The sequence below is a fragment of the Bombyx mandarina genome, chromosome 22 (genome assembly GCF_030267445.1).
Source record: "Bombyx mandarina strain Sakado chromosome 22, ASM3026744v2".
Classification (NCBI taxonomy): domain Eukaryota; kingdom Metazoa; phylum Arthropoda; class Insecta; order Lepidoptera; family Bombycidae; genus Bombyx; species Bombyx mandarina.
Window position 1 is genome coordinate 11,347,359 of NC_143228.1, and position 14,255 is coordinate 11,361,613.

Consider the following 14,255-nt stretch of genomic DNA (forward strand, 5'->3'; position numbering starts at 1 on the left):
TCTCATTAAATTTAAATTTCTTTATGGAAGTTATTGATTAATTATAAGATGTTGACAGTTGTCATGTTGATAGTTCTCATAAATAAAATATACATTATATCGCTGTGATCATAGGAAACAGATATTATACCCCATTTAATGCGAGTGGAATTACGAACACATGTACCATTTAACGTGAAATTGTACAAGTGCTTTACTATAGATTTTTTTTACTGAAGATGTCTATTATAAATAATAAGCTGATTTTTTTTAATATTTACATTAAACACACTATTACTTAAAGAGTTCTTACCATGATTTTCACCATTAAGGAGTTTACGATATTTCGTTAATTAATATACTTTTTATAACACTTTTCCAGGTCGCAAACAAAACCAATAACTTAATTCAAAATCTTGTCAGCGAAGATTTGTTCAGCGCTGACACTAGATTGGTTCTAGTTAACGCCTTTTATTTTCTTGTGAGTTACTATTTTCTTAGATTAAATTTTTTAATTATTATTATCAAACCTCAAGTAGTGAGCTCTCACTGGAATTTGTATCATATGGAGAATGCCACGAGGAATTGTTTGATGTAATCCCAGTCCCTCGTTTACAAACCACGCATTGAAGACCAAAAAGAGAATACAGATTTACTAACAGGAGCTACGGCATACGTAACCGTATTGTATAAGTATAGCCACGTTTTCTGGGAAGAACTCCCATCATCTGCGTTTATAGTTCGCTATGAAGCCTGCCATCAACATTTAAAGTAATGACCACGACCTTCTGCTAAGAGTGATAAAGACAAAGAAGAAATAGCAAGTCTTACTTCAATTGAGATACTACTTATTTGCACTGAATAATTTTCAGTTAGTCACGACCAGGTAGACTTTAAGGGCTACGCCCATCAAGCCATAGTCGCTAACATTGTAGTCAATACATCTTTTACATCTCCGTTTTAATTAACTGTGTACAAACAATTTCAGGGGAATTGGCAATATCAGTTCAATCCTAATAACACTCGCGACAGAGACTTCTACATCACACCAAACAAAACTAAGTCCATAAAGACTATGTATCAAGAAAACAACTTTAATTATGGAGAAAACGAGATTCTCGATGCACAGGTATGAGTCAGCAACAACTTCTTTAAGTTGCTTTGTGAATAAATTGCTCAAGGAATGTTGCTCAAAAAAAGAATTTGGAGATATAGTAAAAACAAAATTGGCAAAAAATCTAATTCACTCACGCATCGTTGCGAAACAAGTCTAACGCAAGTTAACGCAGATTTGAGAACCTGTGCGAACTTGAAAGAAGAAGAAGAAACTTAAAAATAAACTTGAAACTTAAACTTAAAGAAACTTAAAATAAGCAATAAAAAAAAAAAAAAATGACTTCGCTGGCAATATAAATCATTTATAGCTCTGTTAAATAGTTATACGTATACAGCCAAGTGGGGAAAAAAATTATAAATTAATTAATATACTTGTTCCATCTTAATAAAAATATAATTATCCCGTTTCAGATCTTAGAATTGTTCTACAAAGGCGGCAATTCTAGTTTAGTAATCTTGTTACCAAAGAAAAAAGATGGCCTTCTCCAGATGTTAGATAAATTACGAAATTCAGATGAATTATCTAATAGCATTAAATCACTTAGGCAAGAGAAAGTCAAATGTTTCCTACCTGAGATGAATATAACAACGAACATCGATATGGCAGACCTTTCCCAGAAGGTTAGTAATTCTAATAATCTAACGAGTATTCGAAAACTTCGTTGTAAAAACTGTGAAAAGGGGAGGACTAATAATTATATAAACAGGAATATCAGTACTAGAATTTAGTGCACTATAACTAGTCAGGTCATAAGTATTGTCACACAGTAAAAACTTTTCTTTTAGAATGCTGGTCACAAAAAAGTTTATTGAATTCGAATTTCGAATTGTTCATGAAAATAAAAATGTATAACTTTTAGAATTTTACTCATTTTTAAATATGGAGTGGACGCTTAAAGAAGACCGTGTTGCAGTTATTGCGTTGCATCGTTGCGGTTACGCGCCAATTCAAATTTTTAACATACTGAAAATTTTGAATATAACCAAAAGATTCGTTTATCGTACCATCAAACGATACAATGAAGACTCTAGTGTAGATGACAGGTCAAGAAGTGGTCGCCCTCGGTCTGTTAGGACTCCAGCAGTGATAAAAGCTGTGAAGGCGCGAATTCAAAGAAATCCCAAACGTAAGTTGAAACTGTTGGCCCTTCAGATGGGGTTAAGCAGAACCACGGTGAAAAGGGTGTTAAATGAAGACTTAGGGCTTCGGGCATATCGAAGAAAAACAGGACATCGTTTGAATGCTCGTCTAATGGACCTGAGACTGAAGAGATGCCACGCTTTGTTGAAGCGGTACGTGGGAAAAAAATATCGGGAAATTCTTTTTTCGGATGAAAAAATTTTTACCGTAGAAGAGAGCTACAACAAACAAAATGATAAGGTGGACGCACACAGTAGTGAAGAAGCGAGCAACCGTATTCCGCGTGTCCAACGAGGTCATTTTCCATCCTCGCTCATGGTATGGTTGGGAGTTTCTTATTGGGGCTTAACAGAGGTACATTTTTGTGAGAAAGGTGTAAAAACGAATGCAGTTGTGTATCAAAATACAGTCCTGACGAACCTTGTGGAACCTGTTTCTCATACCATGTTCAATAACAGGCACTGGGTATTCCAACAAGATTCGGCGCCAGCTCATAGAGCGAAGAGCACGCAAGTCTGGCTGGCGGCGCGTGAAATCGACTTCATCCGGCACGAAGACTGGCCCTCCTCCAGTCCAGATTTGAATCCGTTAGATTACAAGATATGGCAACACTTGAAGGAAAAGGCGTGCTCAAAGCCTCATCCCGATTTGGAGTCACTCAAGACATCCTTGATTAAGGCAGCCGCCGATATTGACATGGACCTCGTTCGTGCTGCGATAGATGACTGGCCGCGCAGATTGAAGGCCTGTATTCAAAATCACGGAGGTCATTTTGAATAAACTTCAGTGTCATAAGAATCTATGTTTTGTTAAGTTCATTTTGGTATATGAATGGCTACATAATGAATAAACTTGTTTCAATTATTTTACATTAAACATGTGACAGAATTTATGACCTGACTAGGTATATAAGTATACGTGACATATCGACTCTCGGGATAAATATCACTAAATAAGAGTATTTCATGAGAATAATTTGAGTACTAGTATAAGAAACTAAGAGTTGTTACATACATCTAGTTGCAAATACTACCGCCCTGTACTATATAGACATTTTTCTCTTGTTTACTTCCTTTGTATCTTAATCACTCCTATAACAAATGCTTATAATTTGCTAATCCCGAGAACTTAAATAAGAACTGACGTCACCGAAACGCCAGAACTTGAAACTTAACAATTTGAATTTATGTTGGGCCGCTCCGATTGACTTGGACAAGGACATAGGCAAGAAGAAGAATATAAATATCGTCTCCCTGAAACTGAATTGATAATATCAAATTACAATTTTCATGAGTTTAATGTTAAACAACATTTTCAATGTCATAGTAATATCAACTTTGCCTCGAGGCCCTTTCAAAGTCGATCGAACCTGAAAAAAGTGCCTACTATCTTTGTGGTTTAAGATAACATAGCCTTTCATATCACGACTATTTATTTATATTATACTTTGAAAGCATTAGTTACTGTATACCATATTATGGTACCCCATAATGTTTATCACCGATACTAATTGCTACTTGTCATTATAGATGAACGTAACCAAAATGTTCGATCCACAATCAAATGATTTCGAAGGAATTTTATTAAATTCGGACCCCGTATATGTTTCTGCTGCAATACAGAAAGCTAAAATCATAGTTGATGAAACTGGAACCGAGGCAGCGGTCGCAACTGGTAAGATTATTTTTATGTTTTCAATCGGCAATCAAAATAATAAAATCTAAATCTAATCTATATCTAAAATTAAATTATGATACTTTCAAAATTGACAAAGCTAAAAAATGTAACACTTCTATTTTGGATAATTTTTTTTAAAAAGAATTCCGTAATACGAAAAAAATATGTCAATTGTAAGCTTAATCACGGCAATTTCAAAGACAAAAATCAAATATTAGATCTTAACCTATGAAATTGCCGTAAATTATACAGAAAGTTACGTTCTTTTTTCTAATAATTAAAATATGCACCGATGATATTGATATATCTGCTAGCGCACTGTCATTTTTCAATAGCCCTCCTGAAAAAGTCCGGTATACCGGAGCTTACAAACTGTTCAGAGGCATTTTGTAGTATTTCAGTTTTTAGTTTCCCAGTACTTTAAAACGCAGGTAAAGACCTAACATTAAATACTGTAAACTACCATATTTACCATGGTTTGAGTCAAGTTCCTTTGTTCTTATTCAATCGGGATATGCAAGAGTTGGGAATTTACCATAATACTCATATATGTTATATAGATATTATATACTTTATAGATAAAATAGTATACTAGACAAATCGTTGTGGTACCAACTTGTGCCAACTTACAATATGCTTTGCATCACAGTATATTTTGAGAGTTCCCTTGAGTTTTAAAAATAATTTATAATAATTAGAAGAGCATTTTACGTAATCACGGACGACAGTCGTCACACTGTTGAGATTTTTCGTAACATCAGAAATTAAAATGTACTTAAAATGTCAACGAAATGAAGTCGCGTAATAAAATATAAATTTACAGCCGTCGTACTCACTAAAAGAAGTAGAACAGATATGTATTATTTTGAAGCAGATCATCCGTTTGTATACGCAATCAAAGTTCAAGATGACATTATATTTAGTGGGGTTTTTGTCGGATAAGTTGAATAAATATTTTTAATGTAAAGTTAAATCTTTGTAATTGTGAAGTTTTTGTAATAATAATCATAATAAGAGAATTATACTGTTTGGAATTAAAAATGTTTTTATAAAATAAATATTTGAATCGCACTATTTTTTTATGATTGTCAAAAAAGTTATATAAATTATCTAGTACACTTAAATTAGTTATACTTCTGTACTCATTTAGAAATGCATTTGATCCTGTATTTGTTCAACAAGATATTTTGAATTCAGATTTACAAAATTGTTTAATAGCGTAAAGTTAAGTTTCGCAAATTCACAAACTTCTAGTGGCCCACTAACTGTATTGAACTAAAGCCCTAAGTAGTATTTCATTAAAATCCGTTCATTAATATCCTGTTTCTGTTCGAATCAAACCGCAAATGTTATTTCCAGCTGTTACCGTAAACTCGGATTCGATTGTCGAGGAATCTTTGCCCAAACTATTCATAGCGGATCGTCCTTTCGCATTTTCTGTTCTACTTTACGAAACACCAACTTTCAGTGGAGTTTCTCAGGGAATTTAAGCCGAAACACATAAAATTAAGGAAATAACAATAATAATATTAATAATAATAATTATAATTTATTTATTTCTCTCTTATAGTACAAATACAAATGGAAATTAACCTTATAATTTATTTTGTAAGGCTTTGAAAGAGCTGAAGTCTGTACTAGGTTCAAAGACCTGTATTACTGATATCCAGACTCCCTCCTCCTTAAGATAGATTAGGTTAGGTTAAGTCGTGAACAGATGCGGCCGACTAGTGTTGAGAGGGAGAGCGTGAGATAACACGGGCTTCTCTCGTTTATTGCGCTATCTTTCGGTATCTGCATGCTTTTAGTTCGCAGTTCCTAAGTTCTATTTTATTTCTAGTTTTTTTGTGGTTAATACACTTTTCCCATATGCGCATTGGCGGTCCGCTTGAAATGCACTAGAAAAGATCGTGGGGCTAAGTTTTTACCACTAGTCGATTGAATTACTTTCAGCTGTCATCGCAACATTATCTTCTGGACAAGCCAGCCAAGAAGTTTTGCCCAAATTATTTATAGCAGACCATCCATACATATTTTTCGTTTTGATTAACGATGAACCAATTTTCAGTGGATTGTTCATAGGTTCCTAAGGTGAAATCGAAGGGTGTAACTAATCAAATTGCGATATTAATTTTAGTAACTTTATTTATTCTTTTAATCCATCTACGTAAGGTTTTTTTTTTGAAAACGCACCTTGTGGCTCCTAAGTGGGTTTTGATTATTCATAAGAAGGAATTAAAAAAAGGCATTATAATGTATGAGATCTCAATATTTTCGTGGTTTTGTAATTATATGTCCATTTGCTAACAAAGATCTGCCCAGATGATAATTTTTTTAATATATATTATTATTTGAATACCTATCATTATTATAAAGCACGTTGATATCATTGGCAAAACTAATGTTAAAATCATTAAATAAAGTGCAAATGCATAAATAAAGTGAAGTGAAAAACAAAATTTCAGTGTACAAAATATTTTAAAAAAATTACATAATGACTGCTTTTGTATAATCATTTGCTGAGGCCGACCAGGTACACTGGCCTACCTCTATATTCCGCTCTTTTCCTCTCATTCTATTTTTATAGATGAGATAGTAACTATTACATTAGAAATAAGACCTTGATCTAATATTGTAGTATGCGCTGGTATGCTATGCGTTTGAATATGAAAGCCAACATCAAAAAGGCAGTGAATTCTCATACTTAAATATACGGCAGTAATAATAATAATGGATCTTAAAATACTTATGTACTTACAGCAGTAGTCGGTACCACGTTAAGTCTACCGATATCTGAAGTAGAACCATTAGTCTTCAACGCAGACCATCCCTTTGTGTTTGTTATTAAAATTGGAACAGACATAATATTCGGTGGAATATTCGCTGTTTAAGGTGATTTTTAGGAAATTTTGTACCCTCTTCATTGTTCGCTTCTTTAATTCTTGCTCTTTCTAGATTTCACAAAAAATGGCTTAATACTTTTTTATTTCCATTGTACTCTTCTATTAATATAATATTTCTATAGAATAAAATGGACTTCGCAAAACAATATTCTTCTTTCGTGTAATAGGATGTATAATAGATTTATACAATAGACAGGATGTTGAGAATATCGAAATTTACCCTATATTTTTCTCAAATCAACTATTTTATGAAATTTGTTAGTTTTTATTAATTGCCATATACGTTATACTATCCTTTAGCCTTTCAAGATGAGGTCAAAATTTTATCAGATTTATGGATCGAGCATCGTATTTGTTACAGCTCATCACTATTTTCGATTGCGCATCGTATGATACGCAAACTATTCTTTTTAAATACTTTTAAATTACTCATAATATGCACACGTTCGCAAATTAGGTAAAAGAGTTTTAATTGAAACATTCTCAAGATCTTTGGAAAGTTGACGTAGCGAATTAATCCATTTTTCGGTATTTATTTCTAAATTTCCAGCTGTTGTCGGTGCTAGAGCGACATCCGCAATTATTCCGGAGAACGAATATTACTTCATAGCCGACAGAAGCTATGTTTTTTGTGTGTTACTCGAAAGGGATCCATTGTTTTGTGGTGTCTTTAATGGAAATTAAGGTGACCTTCTTGCGCAGTAGTTCATGTTTTGGCTTTATTAACATTTATAGCGTGTGTTTGTATTGTGCATAACACATATGCTTAAAATAGCATATGAGTAATGTTACTTTACTTATTACTAAGCATTTTGGGAAAATGTAAAGAAAGAGAAAGGTTTTTTTCGTGCGAGCTTGTATATTTAATCAGTTCTCTGGATTTCTTCAATATATGTAACTAACAAAATTTTAAATTTCAAACGTAATGATACCTTAAAGATTTACTAAATACTAAAGTATAATTTAAATTATTTACAGGTCCATCATTGCAGCATATTTTTTCTTTGAGCTAATAAAATGTATTAGATGAAAATTTTTATTACTGAATCAATTTTAAATAAATTATAATATTTTTATGTGGTGTTATACAACAATTAAAACTATTTGTTTCCATATTTTTGTTTTATTTACATCACTCTCCATAGATATTATACCTATTAAAAAAAATAGAACTCGAAGAAAAACAATATTTAAATTTTACACACAAGGACATATGGTTACAAGAATATTTTACTGAATTTCACTTTGGTTTAAAGGGTGGGATACTTTACGATAGGCAGCGGTTTGGCATTGCTGATGTCCATGAGTGATGGCGACCACTCACCATCAGGTGGGCCGTATACTCGTCTGCCTACAAGGGCAATAAAAAAACCTTTTCGAGATTTCGTCCCCATATGTCAAGATATGATACAATTAGTTATCAGTTACATCTTCTTGATGTTTACTCCTTAAGAATCGATTTATTAATTAATATTCGCTCGTAGCCTAAGGAGATATTCCAGCTTGTCACGGACGGGGGTATTTCAACAGTACACGAGGCTTGCATACACATTCTTTACTGCTATAGATGAGCAAAAGTGCTTACAGCGCAGTTTTTGAAGTGAAACTTCTTTAGGCGCGAGGTGCGTTGAGATTATCCTTCTTCAAATGAGACTTGTGGAGAGTACTTAACAGTAAGCAGCGGCTTGGCTCTTCTCCAGGCATTACTGAAGTTCATGCAGCAAGCACTCACCATCAGGTGGGCCGTATGCTCGTCTGCTTACAAAGGCAATAAAAAAAAGACAAATTTAACTCGCCACAGATTCGTTACGGCTAGAGAAAAAAAGAGAGAAAGAGCTAGGCCGCTTCTCTTATACACAGCATTCTGTATTATAAGAGAAATTTGATTTAAGGGTGAAAAATGAAGAAACCCACAATACTACAGACCGCTAAAGAAGTTTCACTTCTTTCGCGTTCACCAAGTTGCACGCGCATCATTTTTGTTTTTAGCTGTCAGCTTGATTCATTGAGCATAGACAAGACGGTAGTATCCACTAGTACTGAGTGACATTATGGACTTATGAGCTACGAAAGTTAGACATCCGGTAGTTCCATGTTCCGAAAATATTATCCTTCTATAATGAACAGTAGCAGAGGTAATTCAAAGATTACAATTAAAATCCTATGTTATATGGTAAAAATACGAATTGTGGGATTTCTATACAATTTTAATCAACAACTAACTCTTAGAGTTTACGTTTGCTTATCTGTCAGTAAACCGTCGATAATAGAGTTAAAGTACAAATTATAGTCCATCATGACGATAGCAAGGACAGGTCTCTTAAGGGAACAGCTTCCAATCAATAGGTATTAGCGGAATACCCGAGGCGAGAATACCGATAAGTGGAGATCAAATGAAATTACGAAATTGACATTAACTTTATAGCCGGTAGCCATCACGGAACACAATATATTTGACGGATGCCTGAATCTCGCTAACGACATTTTCAAGACAAGCTTGCATACTGCAAGTACTGAACAACCTGAACATTGAAGAAGGAAGAAAGAAGAAGAGAAGAATGAAGAAGGAGAAGAAGAAGAGGAATGAAGAGACAGTCCCACCCATCACAATCTCAACTCAAGCCTTCTAGTTATCAACCCGCAACTCATCACCCCCGCCTCGATAGACAGGGAGTCACATGCCCGGGCAAAGGGGTTTCCCCGCGGCGCGTCCCACGCCTTTGCAAGGGGACGCGACGACTCGATAGTACTCGAATATATCGATCGTCGATGTCCCGAGCAATTTCACCCGTTCGGTCGAAGATCTTCCCTTTGCCGTTAACCTCCCAAAACTTTAGAAAATACTACAGTCCTGTCACTCGACTTCTGCGAGTGCACCGTCTCGCAGAAGGGGGCGGCGGGGCGGGTGAAGCAAAGCTCTCCTCACTACGCAGAAATCCGCCGCCGCCGAGCAGGGGGTCGGGACCGGGGTCCCATCCATTACCTGGCCCCCTAAGAGCTTTGGGCTCCACCCGCTTTATGCGGGGAGGGACCCAGCCGTGGGGCGGGGTGATTTACACCACGCCCGTAATAGGAAGCCGGGTGATGGTAGACCGCGTTCCTCCGACCGCTCTGGGGGAAGGTGCAGCGTGGCGCCTTCAAGGTGGGCCCCCGGCCCGTCGACCGTGGCAACCGGTGGCTGTTTCGTCGGCGACCGCTGGTCCGGCCTCTGGGGGACGACGGGATGAATGAAATATGCTCTGCGTAAGCCCTATCCCGCCGTCTCAGTAGCTCCGACTGGGCTCCGGCCCGGTCCGGGGTAGTGCGCCGGCTGTGAGCGTCAGGAGTTTTTAGTGAGGTTCAACTCCCACATACTCCACACGCTGCGCGGATGGGGATCCGGCGATTTTCTCCTGTGGAAAAAAAAAGAACTTAACAAATGTTCACGATTGACTTCCACGGTGAAGGAATAACATCGTGTAATAAAAATCCAACCCGCAAAATTATAATTTGCGTAATTACTGATGGTAGGACCTCTTGTGAGTCCGCACGGGTGGGTACCACCGCCCTGTCTATTTCTGCCGTGATGCAGGAATGCGTTTCGGTTTGAAGGGTGGGGCAGCCGTTGTAACTATACTGAGACCTTAGAACTTAGAATCTGAAGGTGGGTGGCGCATTGACGTTGTAGATGTCTATGGGCTCCAGTGACCACTTAATACGAGGTGTGCTGTGAGCTCGTCCAACCATCTAAGCAATAAAAAAAAAGTTATACTATATACTAGAATACACTAGATGGAGCGTGACAAGTGAATATAAAACAATTTAATATTTAGGCAGTATTTGATAAAGTCTAATATTATATTCTAATGATACATATCATGGGTCTATTGTACTACTTAATACGCTGCGCTATATACGCTAGCGCTGCACTACACCAGGCAACTGACCGGAACCGATGGAGGCTGACAGTAGACAAGCTAAAACGGAGTCACGATCCTCAGCAATGAGGGAGCGATGGAGAAGAAGAAGAAGGCCCTATAAAAGTATAGCCCATGTGTCCGATAGCGCTAGTAGTTCCGATGAGCAGCTCGAAACTGAAGACCTTATTGATTTATTTGAGAACTAAATGTTTTTGTGTGTTCCCCATTGCGGGAGCAATTGTTGCAGGATGGTCGAATGTAACGGACGTGACGTCAGCTGTCATGCCCTGCCGCCATCCAAGCCGCCAAGCCATATTAACACGCCCCCTTCCGGCACAGCCACCGCCGCCGCCGCCAGCCAAAGCCAACGAAGGGGGGATAGTGTTAATAAAACAAGCCGTGCCAGCCATTTCTACCTGCTTTCTACATTCTCGCACAAATAAAAGAACTTGTCGTTACGCTGCTGGTTTTTATTGTCACATCATTTGCAACAATTATCTACTTTTTCCCTTAATAGCTCTGCAGTAGTTGGCAATTTTGTATTTATCATGACGTCTCATGATGTACTTCCCAATCATGCATGAACATTCTAAACTCTCGTGAGCTGTACGCTGGACCATTATCAGTCACTAATTGTGCTGGAATGCCGTGACGCGCGAACTGTTCCCTCAAAAAATTAATAACATGCTTAGAGCTAATATTCGCCAACTGTCCGACTTCTACGTAGTTAGAAAAGTAATCGACTAGGATAATATAGCTTTTCTTTCTATATTCAAAAATGTCGGAGGCTAGTTTATGCCAGGGTAGCGCGGGCACAGGGTGCTGTAGAAGCGGTTGGCATCGAGGCACGTGTAACGCACACGCTGCGCACCGCCGCAGTCCGGGCCAAAATATTTAAATGTCCCTCGTGGACCCTCAACAACATGTCGTCTCGTAAAGCACGGGGTATAAAGACACGTTCCCCCTTGAAAATAATCCCTTCTATATAATGAAGTTCCTCGCGATACAGCCAGAACACTTTTATTTTTTCATTTACATCACGTCTATTCTTTGGCCAGCCATGCTTTATGTACTTAATTAAACACCTACAATCACTGTCCGTCTCCGTTTCTTTTTTAATTACCTCCAACTTTTTGTTACTATACGGTATATTTTCTATCATGAAACACGTTTGCACGTTAACTTCAGAAGAAACCCGATCATTCATCATTTCATTCAAAGGAGCCCGAGATAGCGTATCTGCAATATACATATTTTTACCTGGAGTATATACAACTTTGAAATCATACCCTTGCACGGTTTGTTGAATAAAGCTTCTAGGGGCTTGTGATCAGTATGTACGGTTACGTCGGACCTACCGTAAATATACTGCCTGAACCGCTCAATCCCAAACACAATAGCTAGCATTTATTTTTCTATGTGTGCATACCTAGTCTGAGTGTCGGTGAGCGTGAGTGATGCGAACTCTACCGGACGACCGGCCTGTAGCAGCACGGCACCCAGCGCTACACTGGATGCGTCCACCGACACTACTATCGGTACACTCTCACTGTATTGTGCCAGCACGGGCGCACAGCTAAGCTTCATTTTTAGCTTGTCCACAGCTTCGGAATGATGCGATTCCCAGAACCACTCGAATTCCTTTTTCAGTAAGATCCGTAACACATTCACACTCTCAGAGTAATTAGAAATAAATTTAGCTAAATAATTAACCATGCCTAAAAATCTCTCTAACGCCTTCCTATCTTTTGGATGAGGCATTTCTAAAATAGCTTTGACTTTTGAGTCATCTGCCCGCATACCATTCGCATCGAACTTATGACCTAGGTAAGTAATTTCGGGTACACCGAATTTACATTTATCGCGATTAAACTTTATGCCTACTTCCTTAGCATGCTGTAAAAGGCACTCCAACCTCCTATCATGCTCTTCCTTTGTGCGTCCCCATATTATGACGTCATCGATGAAAGACTCCACACCATCTAAGTCTTCCAAATGCTGCCTGAGTTTAGCATGAAACACTTCAGGCGCACAGTTTATCCCATACGGTAAACGTAAAAATTGATACCGGCCGAACGGAGTACCGAAGGTGCACAGATCGGCGCTGGCGTCGTCTATCTGTACCATCCAGAACCCTTTTTTTTTTTTTTTTTTTATCCTACCTAAGCTGATAGCCTTGAGAGGCTATGTCAGCGTAACCCTAACTTTAGTAGGTGAGCTCACGGGGCTCAAACCTGACGATGTTGCTAACACGAACCCTAGCAAGAGCCGTGCTTCGCAGAATCTACCACCGGATCGGAAACGCGACCCACTGAGAAGATCCGGCGAGAAACTCAGTGGGCTGTGTCTGAGAGTTAATTTACTCGTCGAGCCCTTCGTCGCAAGCGACGGGTTCGACGAGAACGGTGACCGGTGCTTGAAGTTCCTAAAAGCACCGTTAGTGGATCGGGAGGATCCGAGATGACGTGTTTTGGGCGACGTCGACTGCTTTCCATTCTGTCCGCAGGATCGGGAATGTAGTTACCGGCGGCCACGATGAGAGGGTTCTCGTGTCGTGCCGCTTTATCGAAGTGGCGCATGGACGCCGACTGCAGATACTTATTGATGGACTCTAAGTCCAGGTCGTCATGGAGGTCGACGTTCCTGACGAACCACGGGGCTCCGACGGCTATCCTGCAAAAACGGGATTGAATGATTTGAAAGGATTTTAAGTGTATGCGGGCCGCGTGAGCGAACACTACACTTGCATAGGTCATGACGGGGCGTATGCAAGTTTTACCAGAACCCACAGCGCGCGTCGAGCACGCGCGGTGAACACAGTGGCACCACGCAGACGCGCTGCCAGCTCAGACACTGTCGGCAACGTGTACTGGGCGCGCCGCACCTCGCGGTTCAGCGGGCGGGGGTCTAAACATACACGAATGCCACCGTCCTTTTTTGCGATTAAAACAATTGCATTCACCCAATCGGTCGGGTGTGTGACCTTTCTAACCACACCTAACTCTTCCATTCTACGTAACTCGTCCAACAATATACCTTTAATTCCTAAGGGAATTTTTCTCGTTGGACTAACAACAGGCTGTATGTTTTTATTTATTACAATAATATATGTAAAGAAAGTTATTCCTTTCTTTAATTTTAATTATGTCACGCATGCGCTGTCGACATGTGCCGGAACGTCTGCGCATGTGCTGAAAAGTCGAGAAGCCTTGACAGATAAATATTATGTCATTGTATAAAATTTTATGAAAAAAAATTTCTAACAAGATTATAAATAAACTTTAAATGTCGTTTCTTTGTTATTTCGGAGCAACACATTGAAGTTTTATTTTAATAAACATATAATACATATAAACAAAACAACATACCTAATAATCTTATAAAACGACATTTTTGTTTATAAACTACAATCAAAGATGGATAAACTACGTTTTGAATTTACACTATTGCCTGGAAGTGATGGAAAATCAAATATTCTTTCGCTTACCTCAATAACCACAAGTGATAATAAAGTCTATTCAATACCTGAAGAGCTACAAG

At 38.1% G+C, this 14,255-nt stretch overlaps 2 protein-coding genes across 54 annotated transcripts in view; both read left to right on the top strand.

The window, feature by feature from the left end:
• Nucleotides 1-14,255, top strand: part of LOC114252100 (zonadhesin) — a 160,670-nt gene that overhangs the window by 106,717 nt on the left and 39,698 nt on the right. For 7 of the 50 annotated variants that reach the window (XM_089736938.1, XM_089736946.1, XM_089736923.1 and 4 more), the window contains one exon: nucleotides 362-707. The exons of 37 other annotated variants lie outside the window; for them this stretch is intronic. In XM_089736938.1, the coding sequence (XP_089593064.1) occupies nucleotides 362-577 (216 nt within the window). In that variant the 3' untranslated portion in view covers nucleotides 578-707. Of the gene's footprint in view, nucleotides 1-361; nucleotides 866-14,255 lie in introns of those variants that run through there. 6 more of the 50 variants (XM_089736915.1, XM_089736928.1, XM_089736937.1 and 3 more) reach the window with 1 other exon arrangement.
• serpin-28 (serine protease inhibitor 28) lies at nucleotides 676-7,929 on the top strand. 4 transcript variants are annotated; one of them, XR_016325046.1, is made up of 6 exons: nucleotides 676-1,108; nucleotides 1,507-1,716; nucleotides 3,766-3,910; nucleotides 6,674-6,805; nucleotides 7,367-7,501; nucleotides 7,795-7,929. XR_016325046.1 is itself a non-coding variant. In XM_089736948.1 (5 exons), the coding sequence occupies exons 1-4, from the start codon at nucleotides 1,055-1,057 to the stop codon at nucleotides 6,802-6,804; spliced, it is 540 nt and encodes a 179-aa protein (XP_089593074.1). In that variant the 5' UTR covers nucleotides 676-1,054; the 3' UTR covers nucleotide 6,805; nucleotides 7,795-7,929. The 4 variants fall into 4 exon arrangements, 3 of the variants coding, with proteins under 3 accessions (XP_089593074.1, XP_089593073.1, XP_089593075.1); XM_089736948.1 differs by lacking the exon at nucleotides 7,367-7,501; XM_089736947.1 differs by lacking the exon at nucleotides 6,674-6,805.